Source organism: Motacilla alba, chromosome 6, assembly GCF_015832195.1.
Source record: "Motacilla alba alba isolate MOTALB_02 chromosome 6, Motacilla_alba_V1.0_pri, whole genome shotgun sequence".
Taxonomy (NCBI): Eukaryota; Metazoa; Chordata; class Aves; order Passeriformes; family Motacillidae; genus Motacilla; species Motacilla alba.
Genome location: NC_052021.1, coordinates 24,355,917 through 24,370,777, shown reverse-complemented (window position 1 = coordinate 24,370,777; position 14,861 = coordinate 24,355,917). Strand labels below are relative to the sequence as shown.

Genomic DNA, 14,861 nt, shown 5'->3' with positions numbered 1-14,861 from the left:
TTTGAGATTTTTTGACTGATTTTACCTGAGATAACATGAAAGTAAAGGGAAATCTCTATAGAAAAAAAAGTATCAACATACATAGTTACATGCAATGTTTCAAAAGGCTTGTAAGCATTTCTTACAGAAATTTGTTACATTCTTAAGCAGCAGGTTCTTTTAATTTCACAGCTCTTCATCTTCTAGCAGTATCTACAAGTGACCCCTGAAGAAGGCACTGTATGGTTACTTAAAATAGCTCACAAGGTTATCTCTAGAAATAAGGTGTGAGGTTCATCACTGTATGTGAATAGCCATTCACTGCTTCTGCTGGCTTTTTCATTCCTCAAATCTCTTGGTTTTACTATAGGTCAAAGGTGCAAGAAAAATCCTGAGTGCAAAATACGCTGTTGAGGCTTGCACAGGCCCCTATAAAGAGGCATTACATGAAGAGAAGGTGAGACTTTTGAAAACACAAGTAGTTTCAGAATTTAAAAGTTAATGATGTATCTTCATAATGAGAAGAATGTACTGCTCTGTAAGCAAGAGTTCTGGCCAACTCACTGATCAATGAAATTAGGCAGTAAAGGACAGTGTGTGCATAGAAGAATTTATGAAATAGTGCAGATTCCTGTCATATTTGGGAGCACTTGGATAAGCACTGTATCCTGTATTTCTAAGATCTGTATCCTGCATTTGTAAGATATGGGCAGGTTGATGCTTTTTTAAAAATAATATTGTGGTAACAAGAAAGCTTTCTTCCCCACCCCCAGAGCCTGGAACATGGTTTTATGAAGCACTTTGCTCATACACCTGGCAATCTCTTTGAGGAGCTTTTACAACTTTACAAACATCGACCAGAGTAAGATCCCCTCTGATTCCATTGTTTAAATACTAATATTCCCTGTGAGTCAAGAATGAGAATACTATTTATTCTAATAGTCTAAATTATATTGCCTGCTTTTTATAGGATATTTAACAATAGCTAATTTCCCATCACAGTCAAAATTGCTATTTTGAAGATACATTTCCTTATTTACTCCACAAAATCTATTTTAAATGCAACCTAAGCAATGATCAGGTTCCAAGACAATATTCTTATTTTGTGTAGTCTTATCTGCTTTTTGCAAGAGATGGAGAGTATGAACCATTCTTAGTTTTTGTGACCTTCTGCTATGCAACAGAAAATACAAAGTACATCCTGTCTGTGCTGTGTATGTGCTCTAGGACCCCAAATACAGAAACCCTCCTTGACACAGCCAACCCCTATGTGAGGAGATCACCTGAGGATTACCAAGATGCAGTTTCCCTTTTAATGAAAGCCATGGATGAACTGGATAGTCCTGAGCACATGCCTAGTGGCTTAGACCAGTCTGCGTGGGAACATTTTTGTCTAGCTAGAAGAAATAAAATTGAGAGTGAGGAGCTGGTATGTAAAATTCTTTATTTTGCCCATATACTTCTTGATGTTTTTGAGTCTTAAACTTTAGTGGAGTTCTCACGTAGGGTCAAGCTAGTGGTGAAATAACAGTGCAGGACACATATACTCCATTGGCCTTGGAAAGGTTGTTCTAGCTACATTCAATTCAGAATAACAGGTAAACCTGTTCTCTAGTTCCAGCTGTAGTTCTTCAGAGGAAAAATTAGCATATTAATATGGATGGATTTGATCAGAATGATTGTGACCTTGATGTGGTTTCATTAAAAATAAAAAAACATCACTTTCCTTTTCTCTATCCACACCAAAAAAACACCAATCAGTTATTTGATTCCCATTATCTGTTGAAATCATCCTCTCCCATAAGCATTCTACACTTGCACCAATGCTTTCCAATATTTTTCTAGACTATAAAGAGCAATTCTTAACAAAAGGTGGTTCTGGATTTGTATTTGTTCATTATAAAAGCATGAATGAATAAATCTGAGTTATCCATAGATGGATATACATGAAATTTGACCAAAAGAGAAGCAAATAAGATTTTCCTTCACATGAATAAGCTATTCATATATGAATAAATAATTTCCTGAGCAGAGTAAAAGGATTGTAACCTTTATGTCTCATGTGCTGTACTGAGATTCTCAAAATACGGGCTGTATATTTATATATACAGATATCTTGTTAAGAACTTGGCTTTTCTGTCCTCGAAGAAGCTTGCCCTGACATACTGACAAAGTTGAAAAGGTTGGGAATGTGACAATGTTGCTTGCCTAGGTGAAATGGAAGGCCGTAGCACTGGCAGAGATGCAGGCCTGTCTCCAGAGAAGAACAGAGGAAAATGACAAGATGAAGTCAGAACTGGAGAACACTTTCCAAGAACTCACTTGGTAATTTTTTGTCTTTTCCTATGTTCAGCTGATCTTTAATACCCCACTAACACAGAACCAAAAGTTACAAACAAAATTATACACCTCTGTTCTCTTGCACTCTTTTATCTAGGTTTCATTGCTGCTTGGACCTGCAATATTTCATTTTTCATCTACATAACATAATTTTCACTTTTGTTATCATTCAAGAATAAATTTCTTAGTAAAATATACAGGAAAATGGGCCCTGACTGGAAGTTTCTTCTGTTTTCTTTCCAATTGATATTAAGATTTCATTTCAGTAATAACATTTTCCCCAGAACATTGCTAGAGTATGTTAAACTGAATCCAGTGCTTGAAAACTTTATTTATACATATACCATAAGTTCCAGATTTTGCAGTCACTTCAGCAGCAAACAGAAGACGGAGTCTGTAAAGGAGTAAGTCCTACATGAACATACCCCCCACCAGGAATAAACACAAACATTGAGAATCATGGGAGGATTTCTGTAATCCTGCTGAAATCACTAAACACTGGTTTTGTTTTCTGCTGTCTTAGGCTGAAGGAGGAGAAGATGAAGCTTCAGCAGAATTTGATTGTCCAGTTTTTGCTAAAACAAGGACAGGTGGAATTGGAAAGTACTCAGATCCCAGAGTACAGTGATGCTATTCTCATTGACAGGAGTGTTGTTGAGGAACTGAATTGCGCTCTTGCGGTAATTTACGTTATCTGGAGGAAATTTAAGCTTTCTAAACAAATGTATTGTCCTTCAGGGGCTCAGCTTTTTCTCCAGTCTGACATCTAGTTTCAATTCATTACAGCACACCAGCAGGCTCAATTGTAATCTAGAAGCTATTAAGCATTCTCTAATGTCTCTTCTCATGATGTAGAGATTGCAGTGCAGACTGCTTTCTTGATGTTTGATCAATACAATTCAGATCAATGAAATGGTGACAGTCTTTAGACACACCATCACTTACACACACATTGTAACTAGCAAATGCTAATATCATGGGCCCCAGGCCAAAAATTCCCTGTAGGCAAACTTACAGTCATGTTAAGAAGCATTCAAATAGTGCCTTACATTAAATTTAAATTTAAAATATAATAGTTTTTTTTATGTAAGGTGAAATTGGTGATGATACTTTAAACAGTTTTTCGTACCCTCATGAAATGTTCTTTTTTTAGGCATTCTAGCTGTACAAAAATTGTCTTTTACTGCTGCTGCACAAAGCCTTCAGTAACAACTGCAAAATACCTTAAACAGAGCAAGCTTGTATTTTGTAGACTAAAATGCTTTTCCATTCTTATATAAGATAGATAGATGGAGGGAGAGGTTAGTTGTCATTTTCTTCATCTATTTCTATGATCTATGGCTGTGACACAGAGCTTAAAAGAGAACGAACTCCCTTAAAAGATCACCATCTGGAGCAAAGTCTGGAAAGAGGCAGACAGTATAGCATGTTTAATTGACTAAAATTATGACTTTGGAAACTTGCCCATCTTGTTGCAAACAATTATTCCATAATCTGCTAAGTGTGTTAATTAAGATTGATCTATTTTTTTAGGCTCAAGGAGAAAAAAAAATAACTGCCATGGTAGAATTTAAAGACTTCTCTAAAGGGATAATACAGCTGGAATGGGAGCACAAGAAAATGAAAATGCAGATACAAGATCTGAAAGAGAAAGCTCGGGATATTGTAATCCTACCTATTTCAAAAGATTGCCAGCTAGTGAGTTGCTTTTTCTGATTTATATTTCAACTGCATAAAATTATGCTGCCTATACCTGTAAGAAAGATCGTTTATATTTATACCTCATTAATCTCTTATTACCAGAGAAACATGATTCCTAACAGGTCAACAATTCATCTTTCAAAGGGAAGCGTTACTCATGAGATTGAGCAGTGATGAAATTCTTTGGGATGTTACAGTGCAAATTAAGGCAAAATTAGTCCTAACTCTTATTGTTTCAAAATTTGCGTTGAATGAGGAATCAGAATTTTGCAGCCACAAGGAACAGATCTCTTAAATCGAGCAGTCCTTTTTAAGTGGAAGGTCTGAGGTGCCCCCATCAGGTATCGCTCAGACATTTTTTAACTTGCTCTGCTCGGAGCCTGAGTGTTCCTAGGGGAGCTTCACCGAGTCCCACCCTCCCGCTGCCATTCGCTGGCCCCGCAGCAGAGCAGGGGGTTGTGCGCCGTGCCCGGCAGGCAGGAGGGGCAGCCGGCCAGCATGTCAGCACCTACGCCCCTTCAAGCCCAGCTGGCAGGCCGGGAGAAAGAGGTAAAGGTTGTGGGACACGGCCAAGGATACCACTGGGAAAAGAAAGGAGGAAGAAGAAAGGCTGTAGGGAAAGCCTGGGGGTATTGCAGTATGGGATGTAGAAGACTGCAGGGAAATCTTACGGTCATATGGTGATGATGCGGGTGGCATAAAGGTTTGGAGTAAGGGATGTTAAGGGATGGGTCGGTTGGAGATACAGCAGTGGGGACAGCTATAAAGCACAGAGGAAAAGGAAAGTGTTGGACAGCAGGTAAGGATATTGCAATTCAAAGGATTAGAAGAAAATTCAAAACATGTTTTGCTTAATCTTCATTTGTATTGCTGCTGTACAAAATGCTTGTTCTGAATCACATCCACAGGACTTTCATAACTAACACCAATCACCAGAACAGCTTTCTAAAGAGGTGTTGTGACAGTGGATTGAAAAATTCTTGTGGCAAATTTATCACCAGTGTGGCTATTAGCTCAGTTCATTAAACTGATGAGCAGAGCTCTTGCCCTTCAGAGAGAGTTAAACTGCCCATAGTAAAGGCATTTACCAGTTTAATCAGAATTTCAATGCCCCGAGGGAATTGACTTAGGTCACTTTTTGATTAGAAATGTGGAGTTAGTGGGAAAGACAAGGTAAGAGATACCCCAACAACAGGAATGGAAAGAAAGATGGCTTATAAAAATGTGTGTGAGCAAGGACTTGGGACCATTTGGAATGAGGGCTGTTAATGAAGCAGCGAGTGAAAGAAGTTTAATCCTGTAAGCAAGGAGACCCTTCTGGGTCTTTCCTGTTTCTCCTCCTCTAAGTAGAACAGTCCACAGTATTCTCCCTGTCACTTTGGTGGGAAAGTACTCTGGAAGGATGAATCTACATCTACACAAACCTGTCTACTGCCTGTTATAGATCCATAAAATATTATGGGGTTAACCATTTGTCATTTGATAAAGAGGTATTTTAGTAGCAGTGTGCTCAAGGAAAAAAATCAATAAATTCCCTGTCAGTTACTATGCAGACAGAACAACAAAAGAAGTAAGAATGATTAGGAAGCCACTAGACAGAAAATAATAATTTTCCTCTAGATTAAAGACAGACTGTCTTAGGCCTCCAGCTATGTTAGCTTAGATTACAAGCACAAGCATAGCTTGGGGTTTTTGACAGCCTCAGCATACTTGTTTGGCCCTTGTTTCCATTATAAATATATAATAGATAACATCCTTTTTAACAGCTGCACAGTCTAGTACTCACACAGAATCCAAGCATATCCTTACAAGGTCCATTTATGATCACTAGTAAGCTTTACCACTGCAGAATTCCAGTGTTTTGAGTTTCACATAGTATGATTTTCTTCACAGAAGGGTGGAATTGTTAAGAATGAACAGGCATAAGATAATTTCTTTCTGGTTTTATTTCTTCAGTTCCTAACTGTGCATAACTACGAGACCCACATTGCTCAGCACCTAGCAGGGATGGAGCAGAGCCTTGGCATCATGGATAAGGTAAATCCAAGGGACCCACGACATCTGAGAAACACATAGAGATATAGCTATAAATATAGATATATCATGTATTTGTCCATCTGGCTTTCAATGGTTTCTTCAATTTGAGCTGTGCTGTCTACAGCAGCAGTTCTCTAGTGTTTGGAAGCAGTCATCACACATGGATTGCTGCAGAGATGAAGCCTGTCTTCTTGCTCTGTTACTGAAATTAAATACTTTCCTGTCCTGAGCATCTGCTAATCATTTCTTACACAGCACTGCCTATAAAAGTCACTCCTCCATTTCTAATGAAGCATTCTTTTGATCTTCACTGTTTAATGTTTCTCTCCAGGAGCACTAGCCTGTTCAAAGTATCCCTCCCCTTTGTATTCAAAATAAGAGACACAACAATCTGATTTGCTGGCTACTTCATGTGTTTCATCATTCAAATTATGATTGTCCTTTTTTTAAAATGATTTCACTGGATTTTCTTCAAGTTGTGTTAGTTGGCATCAGCTTCCTCTTCCTCTTCAAGCTTTAGTATTTATCTTGTCCCTTTACAGCCCATCCATCAGCTTCAGCAGTGTAGAGCATGTCCTTAACTCACTGATTCTATTGACTTCCTTTTCTCCCTTTGCCTTTCAAGTTTTATCTTTAACGTATCTCTCTTCCTGACCTATACCTCTTCATTCCTTGGCCCCTCCTTAAATTAGAACTCAGTAAACTGAGATACCATGTGTAAAAGACACTTTACAAAGTAAAGCTTGCAATGTGCTACTAGTCAAATCAACACACATGAGAGTTTATCGAGGTACAACGCAGTGCTTAAAATTATAATTTTGCATCATAAGTTTGTCTGAACAGTTTTTGTACGACCTCATATATTTGCTTTCTTCATCTCAAAATGGGCAGTTGCACAAGAAGAATGTGAAAAACTATCAGAAAAAAGTCAGAGAGCTGAAGAAGTGCATCCGTCTAAAAGAGCAAGCGAATTACGAGCTCAGCCTGCAGCTGAAGGAAATGCTTGTCTCTGTGTCAGAAAGGATGCATATCTTCCAGGCAGCTGGTGAGTCCCATGAGGCACTTAAGGCACAAGCAAAGAACATTCAGAACATAACTCCAAGGCTGGACAGTGCTGTTCTCCATCAGCTGAGGGGCAAGAAATGCCTGTCTGTTACTGTATGTATGTGCACAATGAGCAGAGTCCTTCCTGCCAAAACCTAGCATGGTTACTGAAGAGTTACCTGGAGACTTGTGGCTCTTGTAACCAAAGCTAGCCAAATTCCTGGAAATGTTCAAGATAAAATATTACAGTCATTAGTAACTTCATTAGGCAACATGCTTTTATTTGGTTTTTCTGAGAGCTGTTCAATGGGCTTCTTTCCACCCTTCCAAGAGAACAGAGAAAGTAACGTGCAGCTAAGAATAGTATTCACTATTAGGAAGACTTACAGAGATCTTTCTACTAGTGGAAAACAGTTACAGATTTGCAACACAGTGGGTACTTGCTAGAAGCTAAAGAAAGCATGCCCAGTGCCTTTTTGAAATATTTTGCTTTATTCAGTACTATAAAGGCTCTTAAGCCCAACTGTGAGCCTTTTTAAAAATGCTTGCCTATTTTATACAGAAATTGGAATAGCCCCAGGACAGGTCCCATATAGACTGCACATCCCATGAGCACAGGCTAACACTAACACTTTGTTTTCTGCAGACACACGGGATATTTCTGAAGAGATCACAAGGCAGCGCTACCGAGAGATTGTGAAGCAGAAATATCTACGGAACCTTATAAGAGAACAGGAAAAACAGCTTGCAATTCTCCAGTCAGAAATTGAAAGTTGGAATCCAAGAACACTCCATATTATTTAAAAATCAGAGATTAATAATAGATGAATAATACCATGGTCTTGTCTAAGGGAAAAGAATTTTGACAGCTGATTCTTCTCCCTGAACTTTTCTTTCCACAAATTGTTTCTTCTGTAATTCCTTTAAATAACTTCCATTTGAAAGATGCATGGCTGTCTGATTTGTATTTTTTACACCTGGTCTTAACCGCATTATATTTCAGTTGATGAGATTTATTTCTACTGGTTTTAGTATATAAACCATATAGCTCATTACAGAAAACAACCATGTGTGCAACCTGGCCCCATCCCAAAGGCAGCTGTGCCTTGCTGTGGTATAATCACCACAGCCAGCAGGAACTGTGGCTGCTGCCATGGGCAGAATCACAGGAAAACCAGGTTTGGAAACATCTGGCCTCCTGAAATAGTTGCTGGCATCTCCCACCTCTTTACACTGAGATGCAGTGTCTTTTCCTGCCAGCTCCTTCCACAGCAGAAAAATAAAGAACCTGTGATAAAATTAACTACTGCTGGAGCCCGATCTGCCTTCTCGGGCATTTTCCCTGCTTTTTATTTCCCTGCTCCATGGTGTGTGTCAATCCTTCTCCTTTCAGCAAGCCACATTTCATTGTAGCTTTGATACCTTAGCTTAAAATTCTCCTATGTCAGTTGTGATCCTGTACATCTGGTTTTTTGCGTTGCCACCTCTAATTGGGGTTTGTAAGGATTCTAATTACATCTCACTTACTACAAGACCTTTTGTCTTTCTGTTGAAACTGCCCCAGAAGCAGCATTGTTCCAACCTCGGAGAAGATAACTGGCCCCTGCACCAGGCACCATCATCTTTCTGCACGTGCCTAAGAAGGCAGAGAAATAGTGCTTTAATACTCAAAATGGGATTTCCAATAAAGGCTGTTCTGCTGTAATTCTCTCTGGACAGCAAGAGTCAGTGTTCTTGTGAGCAAGTTGTAGGTACAGGCTGAAGTCTAATGAGCCTTAGCAATGGTTAAAAGCTTCTGTATGATCTTGGATTTTCTTTCTCTTGAGCTAAGAAATTACTCCCTTATTAAGGAAACAGGATATAGCACCTGCAAACAAAAGAGGTAGGGTATAAGCAGTAAGAAAACAAGATTCCTAGCAGGGAGAGTTGTATAGTCATTAAGATTTATGTATTGTTACACTTGAGCAGCAGTGATTTTAGGGAAAATAAAAAACAAAAGGTACCATGATGAGAAAATAAGCAATTTCAAGTTAAATAAAAACAACTTTCAAAAAAGGCATTTGTTGGAGAATAGGTGAAATTGTAAAGATTTATTCAGCTTTATAATGCAGTGTTTGAAGCAATCCCATTAAACAAGGCCTTGTTTTTCTTATTTATTTGAAGAGAGGAAACACCTTGGCTCTCAGATGCAGTAGAATAGAAAGCTGGTTTCAATGTTCTTGCCTTCCCTTCTATTACCTCAGGCTGTGGCAGAATGCTTATGAGACAGCAGCTCTGAAGAGACTGTCTGGACCAGAACCTGAAAGCAACTGCATCATGACACATTTCCCTCAGTAGGAGTTAAAGCTAATGAAAACATCTCAGCTCTGGAATATTACCATCATGAAAATTAGTTATCTTCACTTAACTCACAAAATGCTGTCATTAGCCTTCATTGGCTGACTGGCACCAGGAAGACGTGTAAAATGGGTGTATCTACAAACAAACTAAACTCTTCCCCATCCGAACATGAACAGAATTGACACTCTGAGTTATTTCAATACAAGTAACCATGCAGAGACTAATAAAAAAATTGACTGCTTTCTACCTGTTAAGCTATGACTTAATTTTATTTTTATTAAATAAAAATTCACTGACCAAGTCATTAAGCCAGATTCTCCAGGATATCACCAGTTTGATTTTTTTCCATTAAGTAATGCCTTTTACAGTGCCTACTGTATGTATGCACACAGCTTTACAAGTACCTCTGGAGAAAACCTCCTAACTCCAAAGCATAAAGTCCATCATCTGACCAACACTTCTGACACAATCAGAATTTATTAAGTCTTTTCTGCTTTTGTGTCTGTGCAAAGAAAGCTCTGCAGCTGTAGATTATGCATCTACAAAATCTTCTTCTGTTCTGCTGTAGTGCAGTAACTGGTCTTCTAACCCAAAAGTGTCGATGAGCTGAGTGAGACTCACTTTCTTGCCATCTGCAGAAAAGGCTGACTGCAGCTCATACAGCATCAGCTGGGTGCTACTTCTCCACTTCACTATCAAAGCCTGCAGCTCAGAAAGGTTGTTCTGAAATTGGGACAAACAAAACGAGTCATCATCTGCTGACATAAAGAGGGTTTTGATACCCTGCAGATATTCTTATAAAATGCCTTAAACTGAGACAATACACAAGCACCACAGTAAAAAAAACAGTAAGTATTGCCTGACCTTGGATCGATACATCTTCACCAGTTTGAGCCTACGAAGTAGCTCTTCCTTCTCTTGCACTTGTTTCTCCAGCTTTACTTTCTCTTCAAGGGACTGCTGCTGACCAAGATCAACCTGTAGCACATCTGAATTCTCTGCTGATCCACAGGGATCACTCTCCTGTGAGGGTCTTTTGAAACATGTGTGTTCAGTGCCATTTCCTTCCAGGTTTTCAGAACTATCTTGTAATCTGGAACAGTCTGTACTTGTCTCAGGCAAGCACCCCGTGGCAGCACCAGCAGTGTCTTTCTCTTCAGTGTCTATTTTGAGCCGCTTTGCCACTGTAAAATTGGCATTAAATGAACGTCTTGTTTTCCTTAATCGTTCCCTCAGAGCTGCACTCATTTGCTAAAAAACAAAATAAATAAACCCAGAAAACCCAGGTGGTCAGAACATTCTTAAATTTTTTACCAAATCTTAAATAACTGTTTACCAATCATTATTATTTACGTAGAATATGTAATATATTTAACTATCATTGTAAAGCCAGACTTCCTAATTCTCTGTATAGCCTTCAAAAACTTAAACAAAGTCAACTTCTTCCTTTCACATGTATTTGCACACACAGCTGCAAGATATGGAAAGGTGTAGCTCCACATTTTCTTGGACAAAATCCTGTATTCTATTGAGGCAAATTTACTCATCTAGTATTTGTGTAAAATAAATATGGCATATTTCAACTTGGCTAACTTTATTTTATCAATTTCCCCTCTAGTTTAATGAAGGTAAGGGTTATTTTTCCTGCTGATTCATCCTATACATCTGTATTCTAGAACATATTAGAAATACCTGTATAATTTTGACCTCTTCATGCTTCGAGATACTTCACAACCATCTAAAAAGATTGTTCTTCAAAATAACTATTTTTTATAATCTCTGTCTAACATTTTTATTTACAGAAGTGCACTAAAATATAGGAGTGAGGGATTAGTTATGGAATACTTTCAAACCAGGCCTGTCCTGCATAGACCTGGATGCTGAGTGTGACAGAATCACCATTTCACATCCCAGGATAAAGCACTATGGAGAATATACAAACTGAAAGCATTGTACTTTGTTCCACTGCAGGCAGAAGCCACAGAAAGTCATCCTGCATGCACAGCAACCCAGAAAACCAGGATTTGAGAAAACTGAAGATGACAGGTTAAAAGAAAGAAGCAAAAAATCCACCAGACACCCTATACAGTATTTAAATTTATTAGTATGACATTGTGTTATGTTGCTCTATCACTTTGTATTCACAGCAAGCATCTGCATTTTCAGAGCAAAGTACCCCAGGCACATTCCTTACCTGCACAGCCTCATAGCTAGAGGTATAAGGTGCCTGTCTCTGGCCTTCCAGCAAGCAGTATCTCAGTGACTTCTGACTCCTGGATGATTTCACCAGCATTTCTGTTATTATGAACAATCACATTATTGGAAAAGTAGGAAGTTTCCATACCTGTTTCCCTGAACTAGTCCCCTGTGCAGGTGGTGCCCCAGAATCCTCTGGCGTACTGCACAAAGATGGCAATTTATCCAACACTGACTCTTCCATCTCGAGATGAATAGCTGTCTCTGTTAAATGACAGAATGAATTATGGTGTCATTGTCACCTGATTATAATGAGCCCTTGGCTGCAGAAATCAGTAAAAAGCCCTAATATTAAATTCTAAGTTTATTTTCTAATGGGCATGTTCAAAAAGGATATCTGTGTAAGTTACACAACTGTTCCATGTGCTGAGCAGCATCTTGCTTTGTGAGCAGCTTTTCTTTGAGAGGATGCATGACACTACTAACTGCCATAAAGTCCTTTCCTATCCATTTTATATATTATTTTTTCCCTCACTCCTAAAGCTCTGTGGAGCCAGGAAGGTTTTTGTTGTCCACAAATATAAACAATTAATCTTTTCTATAGAAGAATATAATTGGGTATCCAGGTTTCTGAAAACAATCCAGTCTCATTTGATCCTTCAGGGGGTGCTGCTTAAAAAAGTAATTACTCACACAGGTGGAAGTTTTGATTAACAGGAAACATCCCAAGCTCACTCAGAAAGGCACCTTAATTAAAATGGTTAAGTCACACCTCCCAGCACGAACCAACTTCAAATCGATTTGGCAATGTTTAATTTCATTTAGCAATTGTGAGCCACTAACTAATGACCAGAATGCAGCTGGAAAATCAACAGCTATACCTCCACTCACCTGCAAATTGCAATTACGAGTTTTGAAACAGAAGCCTCTCAAGAATTAAATCCTGCAAACCAAAACTAGGCAACACAGGGCTGGCACAAGGGGCTTCCTCTTCACAGATGAAAACTGCCAAAGCTTCAGTATGCCAAAGCCTTAATAGCCCAGCAACCCTGGTGTTCCTGGCTTGATACCAAAGGATGGAGGACCTCATTTATCTTAGAAGTCAACATTCCTTCCCCCAGCTGTTCAAAATTGAACATATGGTACTCGATTAAAAAACCCAGGCCTTAGTAAGGAGTCTAGTTAATTGGGTATTTTAGCAATCTATCAATTAAACAGGAAGCCCACGGCATCCATCAAATATAATCGAAGCTTAATACTATTATTTCTTTTTGTAAGGAAGAGCCTAGAAAAAAGCAACATCATTGTTATGCACACTGTATAACACAAATATGTAGTAAGTCTCTCCAAGAAGCAAAATAATTTTAAGAGATAGCTTTAAAAAACGCAAGCAGTCCTACGATTCTCTGCCTTTACTTTCTAATGCAAATTCGTTTTTAAAAGACCATAACTAATACTTTTTCTGCTGGTTTGCTAATGCTGTTACTTGGCAGCATATTCACACAGATCTCCTGCACTCTTAAAATCCTTTTCCTATATCTTCGGCTAAAAATCCTTGGCATTCTCAATTAGTAATGTCGGTCACCGCACAAAAAGTTCTGTCCAGCAAGTAAAGAAAATTTGAGTTAGAAGGGGAAAAGACAATTTTGCTTTTCGGTACTTACTTGACTTTTGCACTTTGGATACGTCTGTAACTACGTCCTCTGTTTTCCTGCTTATAGCTACGTTATATAAAGGCACTCACTCCTTTTACTGTCTCAACAACAAAAGGCTCTATTAACACTCTATTAACACAATACCATTAACACTCAAGCTTTTGCCTTGCTAGTTTTCCACCCGCAGACAGACAAGCAGGATGAACGCTGGGCAGCCCATAAGCACGGCCACAGAGCCGTGGAGCTCGTTCTGAGGTGCTACACCCCAAAAATGCAGCCACAGCACCGACCCGCAGGGCTGAGGAGCGAAGGGAGGACCCTGGGGAGCCCAAACCCCGCAGGACGCGGGCGAAGGAGGAAAGGACGCGGCGGGAGCGCCCTTCCGTCCCTCGCTGCCCTCAGCGCTCCAACCTCCCGCTGCGGGGCCGGGGCGGTGCCGCGCCTGCGCGCCGCGCGTGCCCGGGCGGCGCGAGCGGTTCGCGCCTGCGCGCGGCGGGAGGCGCTGAGGGGCTGAGGGGCTGAGGGGCGGGCGCGGAGCCTGAGGGAGCTCGCCATCATGGTACCGGTGCCCGTCCCGGTTCCGCCAGTGAGAAACGCGGGACATCCTCGGGGACCTCGTAGACTTTCCTGTTGCATATGGGCTTGCCAGGCGGTGCTGTGTCTTAGGCCAGCGTGGGCTCGCCACTCATGGCTGGGGTCCGGGCCGATGTCAGGTGTCACCTCACAGAATAAGTTAGCTGAAAAGTTCCTTAAGATCATCGAATCCAGCCTAAGACCCAGCACCACCATGTCAATTAGACCATGGCACCAAGTGCCACGTTCAGTCATAAATGCTTTCTGGGGTGGTGACTCCAGGAGCTCCCTGGGCAGTCTGTTCCAATTCCACTCACCATTTCTGTGAAGATATTTTTCCTAGTGACCAACCTAAACCTTCCCTGGCCTAGCTGTGGACAATAAAACAATGTCCCTGCAAATGCCCCTGTGCCAGGCAGGGGCGCTCTGCCTCAGCATGGAGTCTTCCCCACCATGTATAGCACAGGAGGCCCTTTTGTCACAGCCAGGGGAACCACAACTCTCCAACTCAAGCTGCAAAAGCCTTTATCCCAGGAACTGTCTCCTCACATAAGGGGAAAAAGTGTAACTGAGGGACTCGCTGGGAGCTGTGTGACCTGAGCAGCACTGTCATGGTTGTGGCAAAGAAGAGAAAATGAAGAAATTTGACTGGAGGAACAGAGAGATTGTGACTGTGACAGGGAGCAATCCCAGCTGTGGCTGCACTGTGCAGTTCAGGATTATAGAGCTACCTGACGCTCAAAGGCGCTGCTGAAGTAAGAGTGACCTTCCTGTCTCTGTCAGCTGCACACCTGGCTTCCCCATATGGATTAACTCTTCTCAAAACTGATTTGTACAAAATGTTTTTCAGCTGTAACTGTCAGGACTGACAGAATGAGCTGAGGAAGCCATAGCAATGACAGCTCCCAGCCCTTAGGGATGGTGTCCCAGTGGTTCCTCCAGCACTGCCCACAGCCGAAGGGCCCCAAGCTGTGCCTCGATGCCTCACACAGCTGT

At 40.4% G+C, this 14,861-nt stretch overlaps 2 protein-coding genes across 8 annotated transcripts in view; one reads left to right on the top strand and one right to left on the bottom strand.

Annotated features, from left to right (window-relative positions):
• CFAP43 (cilia and flagella associated protein 43) overlaps window positions 1-8,049 on the top strand; it is a 43,175-nt gene extending 35,126 nt beyond the window's left edge. For all 6 annotated transcript variants that reach the window (XM_038141128.1, XM_038141129.1, XM_038141127.1 and 3 more), the window contains 9 exons: window positions 350-436; window positions 753-841; window positions 1,207-1,408; window positions 2,192-2,304; window positions 2,843-2,999; window positions 3,853-4,017; window positions 5,977-6,057; window positions 6,949-7,102; window positions 7,748-8,049. In XM_038141128.1, coding sequence (XP_037997056.1) covers window positions 350-436; window positions 753-841; window positions 1,207-1,408; window positions 2,192-2,304; window positions 2,843-2,999; window positions 3,853-4,017; window positions 5,977-6,057; window positions 6,949-7,102; window positions 7,748-7,905 — 1,206 coding nt within the window. In that variant the 3' untranslated portion in view covers window positions 7,906-8,049. The remainder of the gene's footprint in view (window positions 1-349; window positions 437-752; window positions 842-1,206; window positions 1,409-2,191; window positions 2,305-2,842; window positions 3,000-3,852; window positions 4,018-5,976; window positions 6,058-6,948; window positions 7,103-7,747) is intronic.
• Window positions 8,050-8,179: 130 nt separating this feature from the next.
• SFR1 (SWI5 dependent homologous recombination repair protein 1) lies at window positions 8,180-13,708 on the bottom strand. 2 transcript variants are annotated; one of them, XM_038141134.1, is made up of 4 exons: window positions 13,302-13,708; window positions 11,786-11,901; window positions 10,306-10,692; window positions 8,180-10,164 (listed from the first exon to the last, which is right to left on the bottom strand). In XM_038141134.1, exons 2-4 carry the CDS (start codon window positions 11,879-11,881, stop codon window positions 9,973-9,975), a joined length of 675 nt encoding a protein of 224 aa, XP_037997062.1. In that variant the 5' UTR covers window positions 11,882-11,901; window positions 13,302-13,708; the 3' UTR covers window positions 8,180-9,972. The 2 variants fall into 2 exon arrangements, with proteins under 2 accessions (XP_037997062.1, XP_037997061.1); XM_038141133.1 differs by lacking the exon at window positions 11,786-11,901 and adding an exon at window positions 11,636-11,736.
• Between the last annotated feature and the right edge of the window lie 1,153 nt (window positions 13,709-14,861).